Source organism: Thunnus thynnus, chromosome 3, assembly GCF_963924715.1.
Source record: "Thunnus thynnus chromosome 3, fThuThy2.1, whole genome shotgun sequence".
Taxonomy (NCBI): Eukaryota; Metazoa; Chordata; class Actinopteri; order Scombriformes; family Scombridae; genus Thunnus; species Thunnus thynnus.
Window position 1 is genome coordinate 32705738 of NC_089519.1, and position 13999 is coordinate 32719736.

Consider the following 13999-nt stretch of genomic DNA (forward strand, 5'->3'; position numbering starts at 1 on the left):
GTTTGACAAAATAAAACGGCTACTCCTCAGCGGATACAATTAGCACGCTGAACTATCTCCGTGACAACAGAGCAAACTGCATCTGCTGAGGAAGACCATGAAGGCTTGAGAAAAACCTTGACCTTGGACCTTGATTTAAGATTTTTTTTTTGTTGTCAAACTAATTATTATGGTTATTAACTCTGACTGATATACATACAATAACCTTGACCTTGGACCTTGATTTGTGATTTTTTGTCAAAGTAATTATTAAAGTTAACTCTATCATATCTGATCGACTTATTTTATTTGCAAACAGTATTTTAAAAAATGATCTTTTATTACTTAACAAAATTAGCTCAACAATTTTAGCTTTGTTTTGCAGGATTAGAGTTCATTTTGCTTTAGATAAGATTGGGTTGTTTTGGCTAGGCTACATTACAGTAAAATTAGAGCTGCAACGATCAGTCAGTTGACAGAAAATTAACCACCAGCTGTTTTGATCATCGATAATCACTTTGAGTAATTATTAAAGAAAAACTGCTAAAATTCTCCAGCTGTTGTTCCAGCTTCTTAAATGTGAATATTTTCTGGTCTCTTTAGTCCTCTATGATAGTAACATGAATATCTTTGGGTTGTAGACTGTTAACCAGGAAGCATATCGGGCCATTTTCTGCCGTTTTACAGACCACAATAACAAATCGATTAATTGAGAAAGTAATCGTTAGTCGCAGCCCTAAATCTAATTCCGTATAAAAGCTATCCAGATTTAGCATGGTCAACTTGTTACACTTTTTCTCTTCTATAGATATTGATAATAAATGGAAATAGCTTCATTTTCCTTGATATATGGAATCTATGGAACCAGGAACCAATAAGGAGTACAAAGGTCTCGGTCTCAGCAGACTGTAGTAAATAAACCACTGTCCCTCCTCTGTTGGTGCTTTATCAACAGTGACTGAGCAAAGGCAAACAGAGTTATTATTACATTGAGAAGGAGATGCTCCGGGGCCTGTGAGGTTCAGTGTTCTGTGTTTCAGTCTGATTTGAGTCTTGCCCGTCAGTCAGATGTCATTTCATTCGATGTGAAATCTCAGATACCAACAACAGATCTGACTTTGACCAAATTTGGCAGTGATGTTCAGGGGGTAGTAAAGATTGGGTTATGTTGTAATTGCAGGGAATTTAAGGATCTATCAGACCTAAACATTTTAATGACTTGGGAATTACTCCAATTAATTTTAGTTACAGGCCTTTAAAAGGCTCCTAATTGGGCCGAATCCTACGCTGCAAATCACAAATTACAATGGTTCAGGTTTTTTCTAACTCAGATTGGAGCAGTAGTCAGACACCAGTGGTCTGATTTTGACAAAATGTGGAGTGACGATATATTTTGGAGCAGTTTTCTGCCACTTAAAAACACACTGATTGGCAGGGTGACGATGCTACAATGAAAGCTCAAAACCGTGAACTGTGAAAAGCCACGGATCAACATTCAAGGATCAAATATTTCTTGATTTTTGAACTTAACTATTATCAGCATCTAAACTTGTATGGTCATCTCATACATTATTAATGCTGAAGTACAAGGCGAATAGTCCATCTATCTGCCATGACTAATTTGGATCAAACCATGGGGTGGCCGACTTTGGGACTGGCCAAATGACTGTGTGTTTTGTGTTGAATGGTAGGCCTATGTACATTTAGGAGAAATGAGGCAAAGAGGAAGCAACAGACATCACAAGCAAATAATGCAGTGAGTGCCCAGACTGATCTTCTTGTTTAGTGACCAATCATCAATCTATAGACCAAATAATGATATTATAAGGATAACCACCCATTTAATAGCCTAGTATATCATAATGACTAAAGTTTTCTTAGGTATACTATATAAATTTGGCCAAATGTGTGCATTTATTAAAAAAAACAAAACAGTGATAGTAGGCCTGATCTTAAAGTTACTTCAAATATTGACCAAATAATTATCTCATGTTAGACTATTTCCTACTTACTAATATTTTGGGTCAACCTTTGCCTCGTTAATCACCAGAATCTCTATCCACTGAATTTCTTCTGGCAAGTGATGCATGGATTTATAGTTGCAGTTTAATGTCACAATGATATTCACATTTATCCTGTAAGTGGAGCTCTGTGCAGTCTTACCTGTCTGTCAGGTGCTCTGCTGTCCAGCGAGTAGTGAGCCTGCTGGCACCGGGGACTCCAGACCCGCCCACCGGGTCTCCGGTAGCCCCGACCTGCTCACCTGTCGGGCGGGAGCGGCTAGAAACCAGTCAACGGCACTGGGAGGACTGGACGAGCGGAGGAGAAACAGTAGCGTATCCACCACCGGAGGGGAGGAAAACTCCATGTTCACATCCACAACATCCCGTCAAAAGTGATGCTCGCCGGTTCAGTTACTGTCACTGTGATGTCAGCTGGTCGGTAGCCGGTATCAGACGGTATGTGGTGACGCCGAGAGATCACGTTGTTAACTGGGGGGGGAGAGAGTGCAAAAACAGTCAAGGAATCTTTTTCGCTCCAGTTGTGATTTTAGAGGTCTGTTCTTGTTGAAAGGACGTTGTGTGTGCGATGACTGCTCCTCACCCACCACACTGGACTCCAGCCAGCCTCTCTCTCTCTCTCTCTCTCTCTCTCTCTCTCTCTCTCTCTCTCTCTCTCCCACTCTCCCGTTTTCTCCTCTCTCTATGTATCTCTATGAAAGTCGCTCCCTCTCCCTCTTATCAATTAATTCATATATTTACGTATTAAAGAAACACACATTTACTTATAAACATAATTACATTAAATTCAAATGTTGTATTTGCTATTTAGGTGCTTGATATACTGCATGTTACAGTATTTGATGTCTTGCGTGATTTGCACTTTTTTTTTTTTGCTTACTAGTCTATATATTATATGCTTTAGTTATTAAATATTGTCACTTTGTAATTCAGCTGCTACTTCCTTTCAGGGACACCTGTGATATATTTTCCATCCTTGGGAAGGAGTCCCACCACCAGCCAAAGTTTTTATTTATTCATTGATTTTTTTTATTTATCTATATTCCCATGAATAAAAATGACTTGACTGCCTGGTGCCCCTGGGACAAATTTATACCACAGGCCACAGTGGAAAATAAAAAATGTCTCTTACTTTTCATTCATTTTACTTTATTTAAGCACCTTCAAGTCTTTTTTTAGCTGCTTAAATAACATAAAACTTAAAAGCAAAATCTGAATTTTACAGTTTTGTTTTGTTTTTTTGTTAATTAATGAGCATTGCCCTTGTCAAATAAATAAATAAATGATTTAATTCAGTTCACAGAACTTTATTCATCCTCAGCACAGCAATTTAAATCTTCTGGCTAAGAGAGCAGAATAAAAATTTGTTACAGCAATATTTAGAATACAAACAGCATAAACAGGCTGAGACAAGTGCCACACATTACAAAAAAGTATAAAGAAAATACAGTTAAAATGCGTAAAAAGGTATCAGTTTGCAAAAAAAAGTTAAAATAAAATAAGCTTAGAAGCAAATGCGTATTTTCCCATGGTTAAAAACATGAATTACAGTAAAGAGGACAATCTCCTTGCTGTCTTTTAATAACAGATGTGCACAGATATTAAACAAATAACAGATAACAAATAAAGTTTATTTAACACATGACTGAAAGAGACATGAATTCTGTTGGTTTTGGCAACATTTAATGAATTCTCATTTCCTTTCTGTATTTTCTCTCTCTGTGACACTGCTGGTGCATTCACAGGTGTATGTCTTTAAGGAAGAGAAGGAATAGGACGGTGATAGAGAAATATTGAGATCATTTCAGGTTAACTAGGCTATAGCTACAGGACCAATGTCACAGGAATCTGACTGTTTCTTCTTTTTTTTTTTTTAAATCCAGTACCAAGCTGTGATGCGGCTGGAAAACTCGGTTCATACTGGTGACAATGTTGTGCACGCTAACATTTAAATGCGTGCAAGTGTTTGCAGTTTTTGCAGCTCTTCCATCTTTGTGTGTCATGTTATGTACCTCTCTCTCTCTCTCTCTATCTGTTTATGTGTGTGTGTGACAGCACAATGAAAGAGGAAGCCCAACTCAGCATCTTGTCACCAACAGCACTAGTGTTCACATCCAACAATAACACCTTCCTCCTGAGAATTAAAGTCTGTAGCCGTACATACACTTTCTCTACACACACACACACATATTGCAGAGGTTCAGTACTGTGTAACCTCATTTGAGGACACACAAAGTAGCCTGGCTGTTATGCTGCAGAGACTCAGTGGACCTTGGTATACATGCACAAACACACGTCCACACATACAGCACACACAAACGCAAGTATGTACACGCTCAGAAATGTCAATATAGATCGAATACAGGAAACACATGCACATCTTAAAAGTGTTAAAATCATGATAGATAGGAAAGGACACAGCCTCAAGGTTAAAGTACGTTAGGTCTGAAAGGTTAGTGGTTCAAATCCTTAGCCAGGTGCCCAATTGATCACTGCTGTAATCATTCCTCCTGTTAATGCCAACTATTAAGACATCCACTCATAATGCACTTTCATTGTAAGTGACAGGGGACAAAATCCACAATCCTCCTTCTGTGCAAAAATGTATTTAAAAGTTTATTTGGTGCTCACTTATAGAGCCCTACAAGGCCAGGCACCACAGTACATTACGGACCCTCTGCACCCCTACGCCACTAGTCGAGCTCTTAGATCCTCCACCGAGGGCTTTCTAAGTGAACCTCGTACACATTTTAAGACCCGGGGAGACCAGGCTTTCCAGTCGGCAGCCCCTAAGCTTTGGAATATTCTTCCCACAAGCTTAAGGTCCTTGGATAATGTAGACGCTTTTAAAAAGCAGCTAAAAACCCATTTGTTCAGACAGGCATTTGGGTAGTATGTGCTGTTTTATATCTTATTTTGTATATTTCATCTGGTGTATTTGTTTTTTCATTTATTCTAACTGCATTTTATTTTATTTTACACACACATAAATTAACTTTGCTTGCTTGCTTGAAGATAATATGAAGATTCAGCTGTTCAAAATTAGTCAAGCTGAGTCAATATCTCTCAAAGTTACAGTCTTTATAGTGTCAAACAGGAAAACACTGTCTGTCAAGACACAAAGAGGGAGTGTTGTACTAAAAACACTGTAACTTTATTTTACTAACTCATTTTACTCACTAATTTTTAAAAATACATTGTGGACCCATCCATTAAACATGCCTTTAGTGCAGGATTAAGCAGTATTTCTCTACAACATTAAATATTCATGACTAAATATGCAACAATCAAAGTTAGGGTTTGAAAAAAAACACCTCAAGTGTTATTTATTTAAGTATCAAAAAGTCAGCTTACCCACTTCATCAGGACTACGCGGGTGTGGTTTAATCAGATTTGAGTGGCGGTGCCGGCAACAGAAGCCAAACAACCCCACACTTGTCATCACCTTTTCCTTCAAATATTGCTGAATGCTGATTGGTGCTCAGAAGGAGAGATACCTTACATCACCTTTGCTCAAGTTGTTCAAACTTTGGCAGAAAATTTCATATTCGTGTAAAAAGCTGAAACTGACCTGCTTTCTAGCAAACAAACACATCCTGATTTAGAAGACGTAGATGTGACAATGATGTTTCTAAGGTGACATGAAATATTATATCATCTATGTCTTCCTGTGAGAGTCAAGGGACCACCTAAGTCTAATGAAGCAAAAGAAAAAACATAATGCTCTCACTTGGTAATGTGAAAGAAGAGCTCGCTTTGAATTGATATTTTGCCTCTTCTGCCAGAGCAGCCCGGAACAAACTGCCTCTTTGATAGTTGATAGTGTGTGTGTATGAGTGTATATATACGTTTATGTTGTTGCTCAAGTTCATTATCATATACATTTAAAAATTACAACTGTACATTCAAATGCAATGAAATGCGTCTGCCCAGGCTCTCTCAGTCCTTAAAACTACATATAAATTAGACATAATCATAAAAAAAACAATAAGTAAGAAATTCCACAAATAATAAATTGCTATGAGTTACGTAAGTGCTTACTGCCCAGTACTACTCTAACTGCCTCGGGGTAAAAACTGTCTTTGAGGCGGCTGGTCTGAGCTCTGATGCTCTGTGGGCGTTTTCCTGAGGGAAGGAATGAGAACAGACCATGTGTTGGATGGCTGGTGTCCTCCGTAATACTTAAGGTCTTCCTTCTGCAGCGGAGAAGTTAATGTCCTGAATCTGTGGCTGTGATGATGTTTGAAGCTGTTTTTTTACTGTCCTACTCAGTTGTTTGTGGTCTTGTTCGATCAGGTTGCCAAACCACACCAGTAAGTCTCCAGTAAGGATGCGCTCTATGGGTTTTTGTAGACATTGCATATGTTGTGTGGATATCTGTATGTACAGGCTGTGATAACAAATCTCCCTTGGAACAATAAAGACTCTATCTAGATATCTGAAATTACTCAAACAGGCTAATAATAATAATAATAATAATAACTTTATTTGTTTATCACCTTTCATACAAGTAATGCAGCTCAAAGTGCTTTACAATAAAATAAATCACATGCACCAAGTGCTTCACATGAAAAGGACATAAAAGCATGTAAAAAAACCCATTAATGTAACATAAGATGGAAACACTTGATAACATTAATAAAAATAAGATAAATTAAAGTGAATTAAAGTGGTGTGGTGGTAATTTGAGACTTAATAAGCAAAAACTTTCGCAACGTCTACACAATCTGCAAATCGGCGCCTTGGTCTCTGAAGCCATAAGCAGACAGAACCTCCCTTTTCCCAACGGACGCAGACTCACCGCTGGTCTTGATTAAACCCCGAAATAAGACTCACCGCAGGCAGGTACACCGAAGCTTTGACATAACCAAAACAAACCTTTATGTTTGCTTTAAGTCTCATCTGGATCAGGTTTCAAGTCTGTAGAAGTTGCTTTTTAAATTATTTGCCAGGTATTGGCTTCTTCTCAAGAGACTAAAACAAACTCTGGTATCTCATATTATTTTGACTGGCAGCAGGAATAGTTCAGAGTAGAGGGGCAACCTGGGTCAGTGGGCTCCCATGGTGAATGTGTGAGGAGTAGTTTCAGGACAGCCTTAAAAACTTCACTTGCCAGCTGTTCAACATCACTAAGAAGTATTTATTGGAGGGATTTTGTGCCGTTTTGTGTAAAAATGTCTTTCGAGATTAAAACATTTCTGTGAGAAAACATCATTTTAGTGTCATTTTGGTGCTTTTCCTCCATACTAGTTGAGGCCACTGATGTTCATTCAAGACTCATTTGTGATACCGTTGTGCCCTCTAGTGTTACAGAGTGAGATGGAGGTCTGATCCACAAGAGTCCTCCTTACACTCTGCTTTGATTTGGCAGATCCAACAGTGCAGAATATGGAGATTAGATTTAATTAAAATTGCCTCAAACCTGTCACCGGCTGAACTTAAGATCCACATTCAGCAAACTGTGACAGTTTTTAATATCCAAATTACGCAGCCCACCCGATCAATGCTGATGATAACTGCTGACTCGGGACAAATTCAATATCCTCTCCTCTGATAGCAATCAACAACAAATGCGGCATTGTGACTGGGACGGGCAGAATTTAAAAGCCACAACAAAAAGTGTAAAGGGAGTTGTTGTGCTCCAAAAAGTCAGTCAGTTAGCAGTTTGAGTCAGGACTAAATCAAGAGAAAATCCAGTGGAGTTTGCTGAAATTGTGGCAGCAATTTCCCACTCAGCGTGGCCTCAGCAGAGCCCGGCCTGAGGAGACATGAGTTACACAGCCATTAAATCAGTCTCACATCCAGCTGACACTCCAGCTTCTTGTCAGGTCATCAGCACACACACACACAAGCAATTAATGCTGTGTGTGTGTGTGTGTGTGTTGTAGAGGAGAGAGAGAGAGCAGGGCTTTATTGCTTAATAGAGGAGAGACTGGAGAGGGTTAGACCTACTGTAAATGTGTGTGTGTGACTGATTAGCAGATGTAACAGCTCCTGAACCCAGAAGAGGGGAAGGGGGGTGGGAGGGGTGAGGGTGGGGGGGTGGGGACCTCTCAACAGATAAATGTCTGCTGCGGTGTGTAGTGCATTATAAGTTACCTGAACCTGAAAGTGCACACTCACAACACCAGTACGGTTTAATCCTGTACAAGAAATTTACTTGTGTACAACTATTCGTTCATATCTCAAATTTCACAGAGTACCTTTACATAACCTCATGTTTAGAAGTGTGCCATATGATTGATATTTACATTTTGTGTAATTCTTATCCTCTTTTTTTGTTGTATAAAAGCACTATAATCCACTCTATTATATATAAAAATCTGTTTAAATTAAGTTTTTAAGAGTTAAGCAGAGATTTATCTGTGTTGTATATTAATCAGAGTTGATTATGTGGGGGTTAAAAAAGGTTAAAGTAACAAACTAGTAAAACAAACAACTAAATCAGGGTAAAGTTAGCTTGAAGTCTTGTTCAATAGACTGATGTGTTTTAATTCTCTTTGTTTTAAAATGTTTCCATGACTCTCTGGAAAGCAGTATTGATACTGAGCAGATTATTCAGGTAAAATAAAGTAAACTGAATTGAATTAAAATTGAAAAAGGGACTTAAGTTGATGAGAGGCATCAGTGCCTCGCTGTCATTTAGTGCCGAGTGTGATATATTGCAGCTTTCAGAGAAATATTATAGTTATAGTTGCCACTAGGATGTTGATATAGACAGTATTTATAAGTGATAGACTGGTACCATAATAATACCAAAACTTCCATGTGATGTGAATGCAACTTTAATGTTCTCTTCCAAAGACAAACAAAAGCCAGCAGTTCCTTTTAAAACCGTACATCTTTATTTACCATAAACTCCTCAACAGATCAGCCAAACGTAAAAGTAAAACGTCAAAGTTTCCATAAAACAACAAAAGACTTAGAAAAGGCTGAAAAGAGAACATCATGAGAACACAGTCAAAGGCCATTTGATCCCTTCATCTATGATGTAGCGTCCTCTTTACTGTCCACCTCTCCTGGTCATCTGTTTTCTCTCTCTATCGCATTATCTTCCTTTCCGTCTCTGTTTTTGCTCGCCGACAGCCAGGGGGGCCAGTCAGCTGTCTCGTCACCCACTCCGGCGTCCACAATTCACTCCCATGCTCCTCCGTCGTGGGCCTTTGGTTACCATGGCGGCGACATCGGCTGTGGGTTCTGGAGGTAGGACATTACAACTGCTGAGATGGACAGCCTGCGGACAAAAAAAAAAAGAAATGTTAGTTTTAAAGTCACTATGAAACAGAAACACCGCTTCTTGAGTAGCTTGCCACCTTAGTTTAATGAATTTCCTGCTCAGAATTATATTGGAGCAGGATAAACATACAAGTGTACACCATAAATGTAACAGAAAGTGCATAATTTATAACATAGTTTTATTAAGACTACAAGGAACTAAATTCCAAGGTGCTCTGAGTCTGCAGAATTTAAAAAAAAACCTTCACTATTGCGAGGCTTAGTCTTTAGCCTTCATCAGGTGTAGACAGTATTGCTAACACGTTTGCATGTGTTGTGATCCCTGATTTCAAAGAGCACTTGTGTTCATGGAGTGTGACTTTTTAAATTACACCCTGCTTTCGCCTATGAAGCAAAAAAACACACTCCAGTTCTTTTTGGCATATTATTGGCTGGCATATTATTGGAGTTGAGTGCAGGTCTGAATAGTATTGAAGCCAGTATAATGAATTCATCTGAGACATATGAGGCCATTGAGTGGTTCATTTACACAAACATGTACCTGCCCTCCACTTCTCTTTTCATCCAGTGTAGAAACTCACCTTTATTTAATAACACAGGGATGCTTACATCACATCTTGGCAATTGACAAATGTCCTTAAACCGACCTTGAACCGGCATCTACGCGCAAGACGCTGGTGCATTAAGTTCATCGTCTGACATTACTTGCTGAGCCAAACATTTTGCGTTACTAAAACTACGTCTTCATCAAGCTTGTCTTTAATACAACCTCATCTAGACAATGGACCAGAGGGCTTTTCCTCTGTGCAAATCTGTCTGTCTGCGGGGGCCCGGCCCAGCTTTACTGGACCGGTGCCCCGGTGTAGTACACTTTTTATAAGCAAATGGAAATGTATCAACCCTGGAGGTCACACAGTTAAAAGCTTTTGGACATTAGAGTTGGCTCATCTGGAGTCTCGATGGCAGGCAGAATTGAGTCTAAGCTACGGTTTTAAAGCTGCTTAATTTAAGACTTTAATGTAAACACATACAGTAGTACCTTCATTAGCCTTTATCATAACTAAGAGCTGCAACAGAGAGTCACATCCCCTATAACGAGCAGTAAAGACGCCCACAGTTTGCCAGAATTAAACGTTTTTGAGTGCGCACGCTTCTCTGCCAAATCAGGGGGAAGCTTGGGTCGGACAGAATAGTATAATTCAAAAGTGTAAAAGAAAAACTTCAATAACTCATTTTGTTAAGTTTTTGTATTACAGTTGGCTTAGAATCATTTATAACATTGTAAAAATGATAATGTGATATAAGCATTTCTTCAAGATGTAATTCCACTGAAAGTCAATTAACTATATTATTGATTTATCTCCAAGCTCGAAGTTAGACAGAAGGCTGGTCTTTTCTCCCTGATCTCTGTGGTACAACCCTCCCGGACCGACACTGCTAGCCAAACTATAATCTGTAATCTATGTTTCATACTCACATGAAGCTGCTCATCATCTGTTTGGTGTCTTCGGAGCTTCTGGAGTTTGCGAAGCTGATGAACGAGCAGTAGACCGCGATCCAGGCGCACCACTTCAGCTGAAACACAAACACACAGGTTACACAGGTTAGATGTACCAGCATAGGGAAGATTTGAAAGATTAAAATTTCATATAATGGTACATATAATGTTCTGCTAGTGATCAGACATTTCTTTAGAGAGAGACAGACAAACTGCATTTACAAAAACAAACAGTTGAAGTTTATTATGGAGATAACTGAACCAGGCTAGACGACGGCACAGCTGATTAAAAGGCACCAAATCAATGAATACATGATGACTCTCAATTTGGTGTTGTCATTTGGAAACTGCTCTAATCCTGTTCTGAAAACAAAGATGCATGACGTGATGCTTCCCAACACAAAAGCTGTTCTACAGGCAAAGGTTACTGTGCTTCCTTCACATGTACAGTATTGTTTTACTGTACTTATCTACGATATACAGATAGTCATATAATATATTGTTGCCATTATTTTGTACACCTCTAGTGGTTCTATAGGTACATTTGTAGTATGAGTGTTTCTTGCACTTAGACCTGGCAGTGTTACTGAATTTTGAGATTTTAGGGGGAAAATAATACGTTCAATTGTTTTAACATTGAACACAAACAAGTAAAGAAACGTATTTGTTGATGGAAAGACAATCAATTAAACAAATGATCTGCTATTGGACTGGGAGGCCACATGAGCGTACCGCCTTTGCCCTTTTGATTAAGTCTATTGTGTCCTGAAAGGCGAAAGCTGCCCTTCATCCTTCAACCTAAAAGGTGAGTTTACCTTTAATCTTCTAAATGGAACGATTGGGCTGGACCAAGCTCTACCCTTCAGAGACAACAGCCCTTTAGTGTGGACACACAGGCAGATGACAGAGGAGGCATAGGAGACAGAGGTTGTATGTGTGTGTGTCTGTGTGTGTGTGTGTGTGTGTGTGTGTGTGTGTGTTCCTGTAGGTCACCTTGAGCATCAGTCCACACATGCTGAAGATCATGCCGAGCAGGTTCATGTAGTCAGGGGTGGGGTCCTCCAGTGTGGGGTTGGTCTCTGTGCTGGGAGGCTTGTACCTGTAACACCATAAAAGCACGATCAAACACTTAATGTCGGTTGTTTTATTGTGTGTTTTAAAGCCCCCCGCCGCTCAAAAATGTGTTTTTCTTCTTGTTACTGCAGTTGGATGTTTGGAGCTTATGTGCAGAGTTTAACATTTGAAGGCTGTTTCACATTCTTCTGCTGAACGGGGAAGTTTCTATATGTGTTCATGAAAATGTTAAAGCGGTGGGCCAACAAGCATGACTTGTGACATCACAACTATTTTCGGAAGCTAATCCTGGTTGAATATTCAATTTACACAAGTGTGATGTGGAAACTTGAAACCTGTAATGCACAAACACTGAGAATGGACTTTACAGTGAAGTAGGAGACATCTTGTGTCCGGCAGCTAAACTTTTGAAATGAAAACTGTTTACATATTCATACATTCTGGATTTTTAATGAGGGAGAAGGAGTAGATGTCATTTGAAGAATTTCTAACTAAGTAATTGAACTTTTTTGTGGAAAAAAAAAACGGATACAAATTATTATTCAAATGTCCTCCAGCATGTCTGAAGGGGATCTTTAAATATTTAACATTTTAAAAGTGATAAGTTAAGGCTACTGTGCACTACATGCCTTGCACACTCATCATTTTTCATGTTATGTGGGCCCTGCAACTGTTGCACTCCTGGTCCTGAACATTTTAACCCAAATGTGATTGTTGAACATCTAAATTCTAAACCATGGACATCGATCCGCTGCTGTAACAGCCTCCACTCTGCTCAACTTTCTCTACTCGGCTTTCTACTTGATTTTGGAACCTGGCTGCAGAGATTTACTCTCATTCAGCCACAAGAGTATTAGTGAGGTTGTGCATTGATGTTGGCGATAAGGCCTGGCTCGCAGTCAGCTTTCAGTTCATCTCAAAGGTGTTGGATGTGGCTGAGATCAGAGTCTGTGAAGGCCATTGAAGTTCTTCCACAGCAAATTGGGAAAAGCATTTCATTATGGACCTGGCTTTGCATACTGAAACAGGTAAGGGCCTTTCCCAAGCTGTTGGCACAAAGTTGGAAGAACAACATTGTCTAAAATATCGATTTATACTATAACATTACTGTTTCTCTTAACTGAAGCTAAGGGGTCAAGTTAAAACCAAGAAAAACAGCCCCAGATGTATATACAGGGGGTTCCACTGACCTTTGGCCATATAGTGTAAACGTAACCTTGTGCCACAAGATTGTGTTAATTATTCAGCTCCTAAAGAACAATGTTTCTAACTTTGAAATAGAGCTGGAACAACTAGTGAATTATTTGATTAATGCCAATTATTATATTAATTGCCAACTATTTTGATAATCAATTCATCGAGTCATTTTTTAAGAAAAAAAAAGTCGAAATTCTCTGATTCCAGCTTCTCAATGTGAATATTTTCTGGTTTCTTTAGTCCTCTATGACAGTAAACTGAATATCTTTGGGTTGAGGATAAAACAAGACAATTGATGACGTCTCCTGGGACTTTGGGAAACAGTGATCGACGTTTTTCATAATTTTCTGACTTTGTATGGACCGGACAACGTATCTATTAATCGAGAAAGTAATCGACAGATGATTGAATAATGACATTAATCGTTAGTTTGAAAAGAACAAAATACACTGAAGAGTAGCCCAATGAGAAAGTCATTTGCTAACTGACTGCCATGAATGAGATGAGGGCAAATAGCAATGAACGACATATGGAAACACTACTCATTTAGAAATACTGTTAACAAATTAATGAACAGAACTAAACCACCGATAAACGATTGAATATTTAAGTAATTATCCACATATGCAGACAGTTCAGGAGTGTATAAATCCTACAGCTAAATGAGCTAATCGCTAATCCCTTCAAGCTACACTCATGATTTGAGGTTAGCTGGTTAGCTGCCATTAGCTAAAGTAGCTAATTTCACTTAAAAAAAAGCTCGATTTTCTGTATAAAATACTCACCTCAAAATCTTATTCTGTCGCCTCGGGTCTGACATGTTGTTGGAGGACATAATATGCTACAATTCCCTCGTGTTATGATTTTTTTTAGGAGTAAATTTAAACTCCAGGGACAGAATGACAGCTGATCGGCCCTTTCGTGAACGGCCTGAGGTGTATTTCCGGTGTGTTTCAAAATTAAAGTTGAGCGTACTCCGTAGGCTAAACTTAAA

General features: G+C 38.9%; 1 protein-coding gene across 1 annotated transcript; it reads right to left on the reverse strand.

The window, feature by feature from the left end:
- Window positions 1-8822: 8822 nt before the first annotated feature.
- Window positions 8823-13960, reverse strand: wdr83os (WD repeat domain 83 opposite strand). Its single transcript, XM_067585445.1, has 4 exons — window positions 13791-13960; window positions 11728-11833; window positions 10714-10811; window positions 8823-9234 (listed from the first exon to the last, which is right to left on the reverse strand). Exons 1-4 carry the CDS (start codon window positions 13838-13840, stop codon window positions 9168-9170), a joined length of 321 nt encoding a protein of 106 aa, XP_067441546.1. The 5' UTR covers window positions 13841-13960; the 3' UTR covers window positions 8823-9167.
- Window positions 13961-13999: the final 39 nt, after the last annotated feature.

Excerpts from the sequence above, each read along its gene's own strand:
- wdr83os (XM_067585445.1), bottom strand. The coding sequence starts at position 13,840 with ATGTCCTCCAACAACATGTCAGACCCGAGGCGACAGAATAAGATTTTG. Across the intron at positions 10,812-11,727 it reads TGTGTGGACTGATGCTCAAG|CTGAAGTGGTGCGCCTGGAT; the intron begins GTGACCTACAGG and ends TTTGTGTTTCAG. Across the intron at positions 9,235-10,713 it reads CAGATGATGAGCAGCTTCAT|GCTGTCCATCTCAGCAGTTG; the intron begins GTGAGTATGAAA and ends TTTTGTCCGCAG.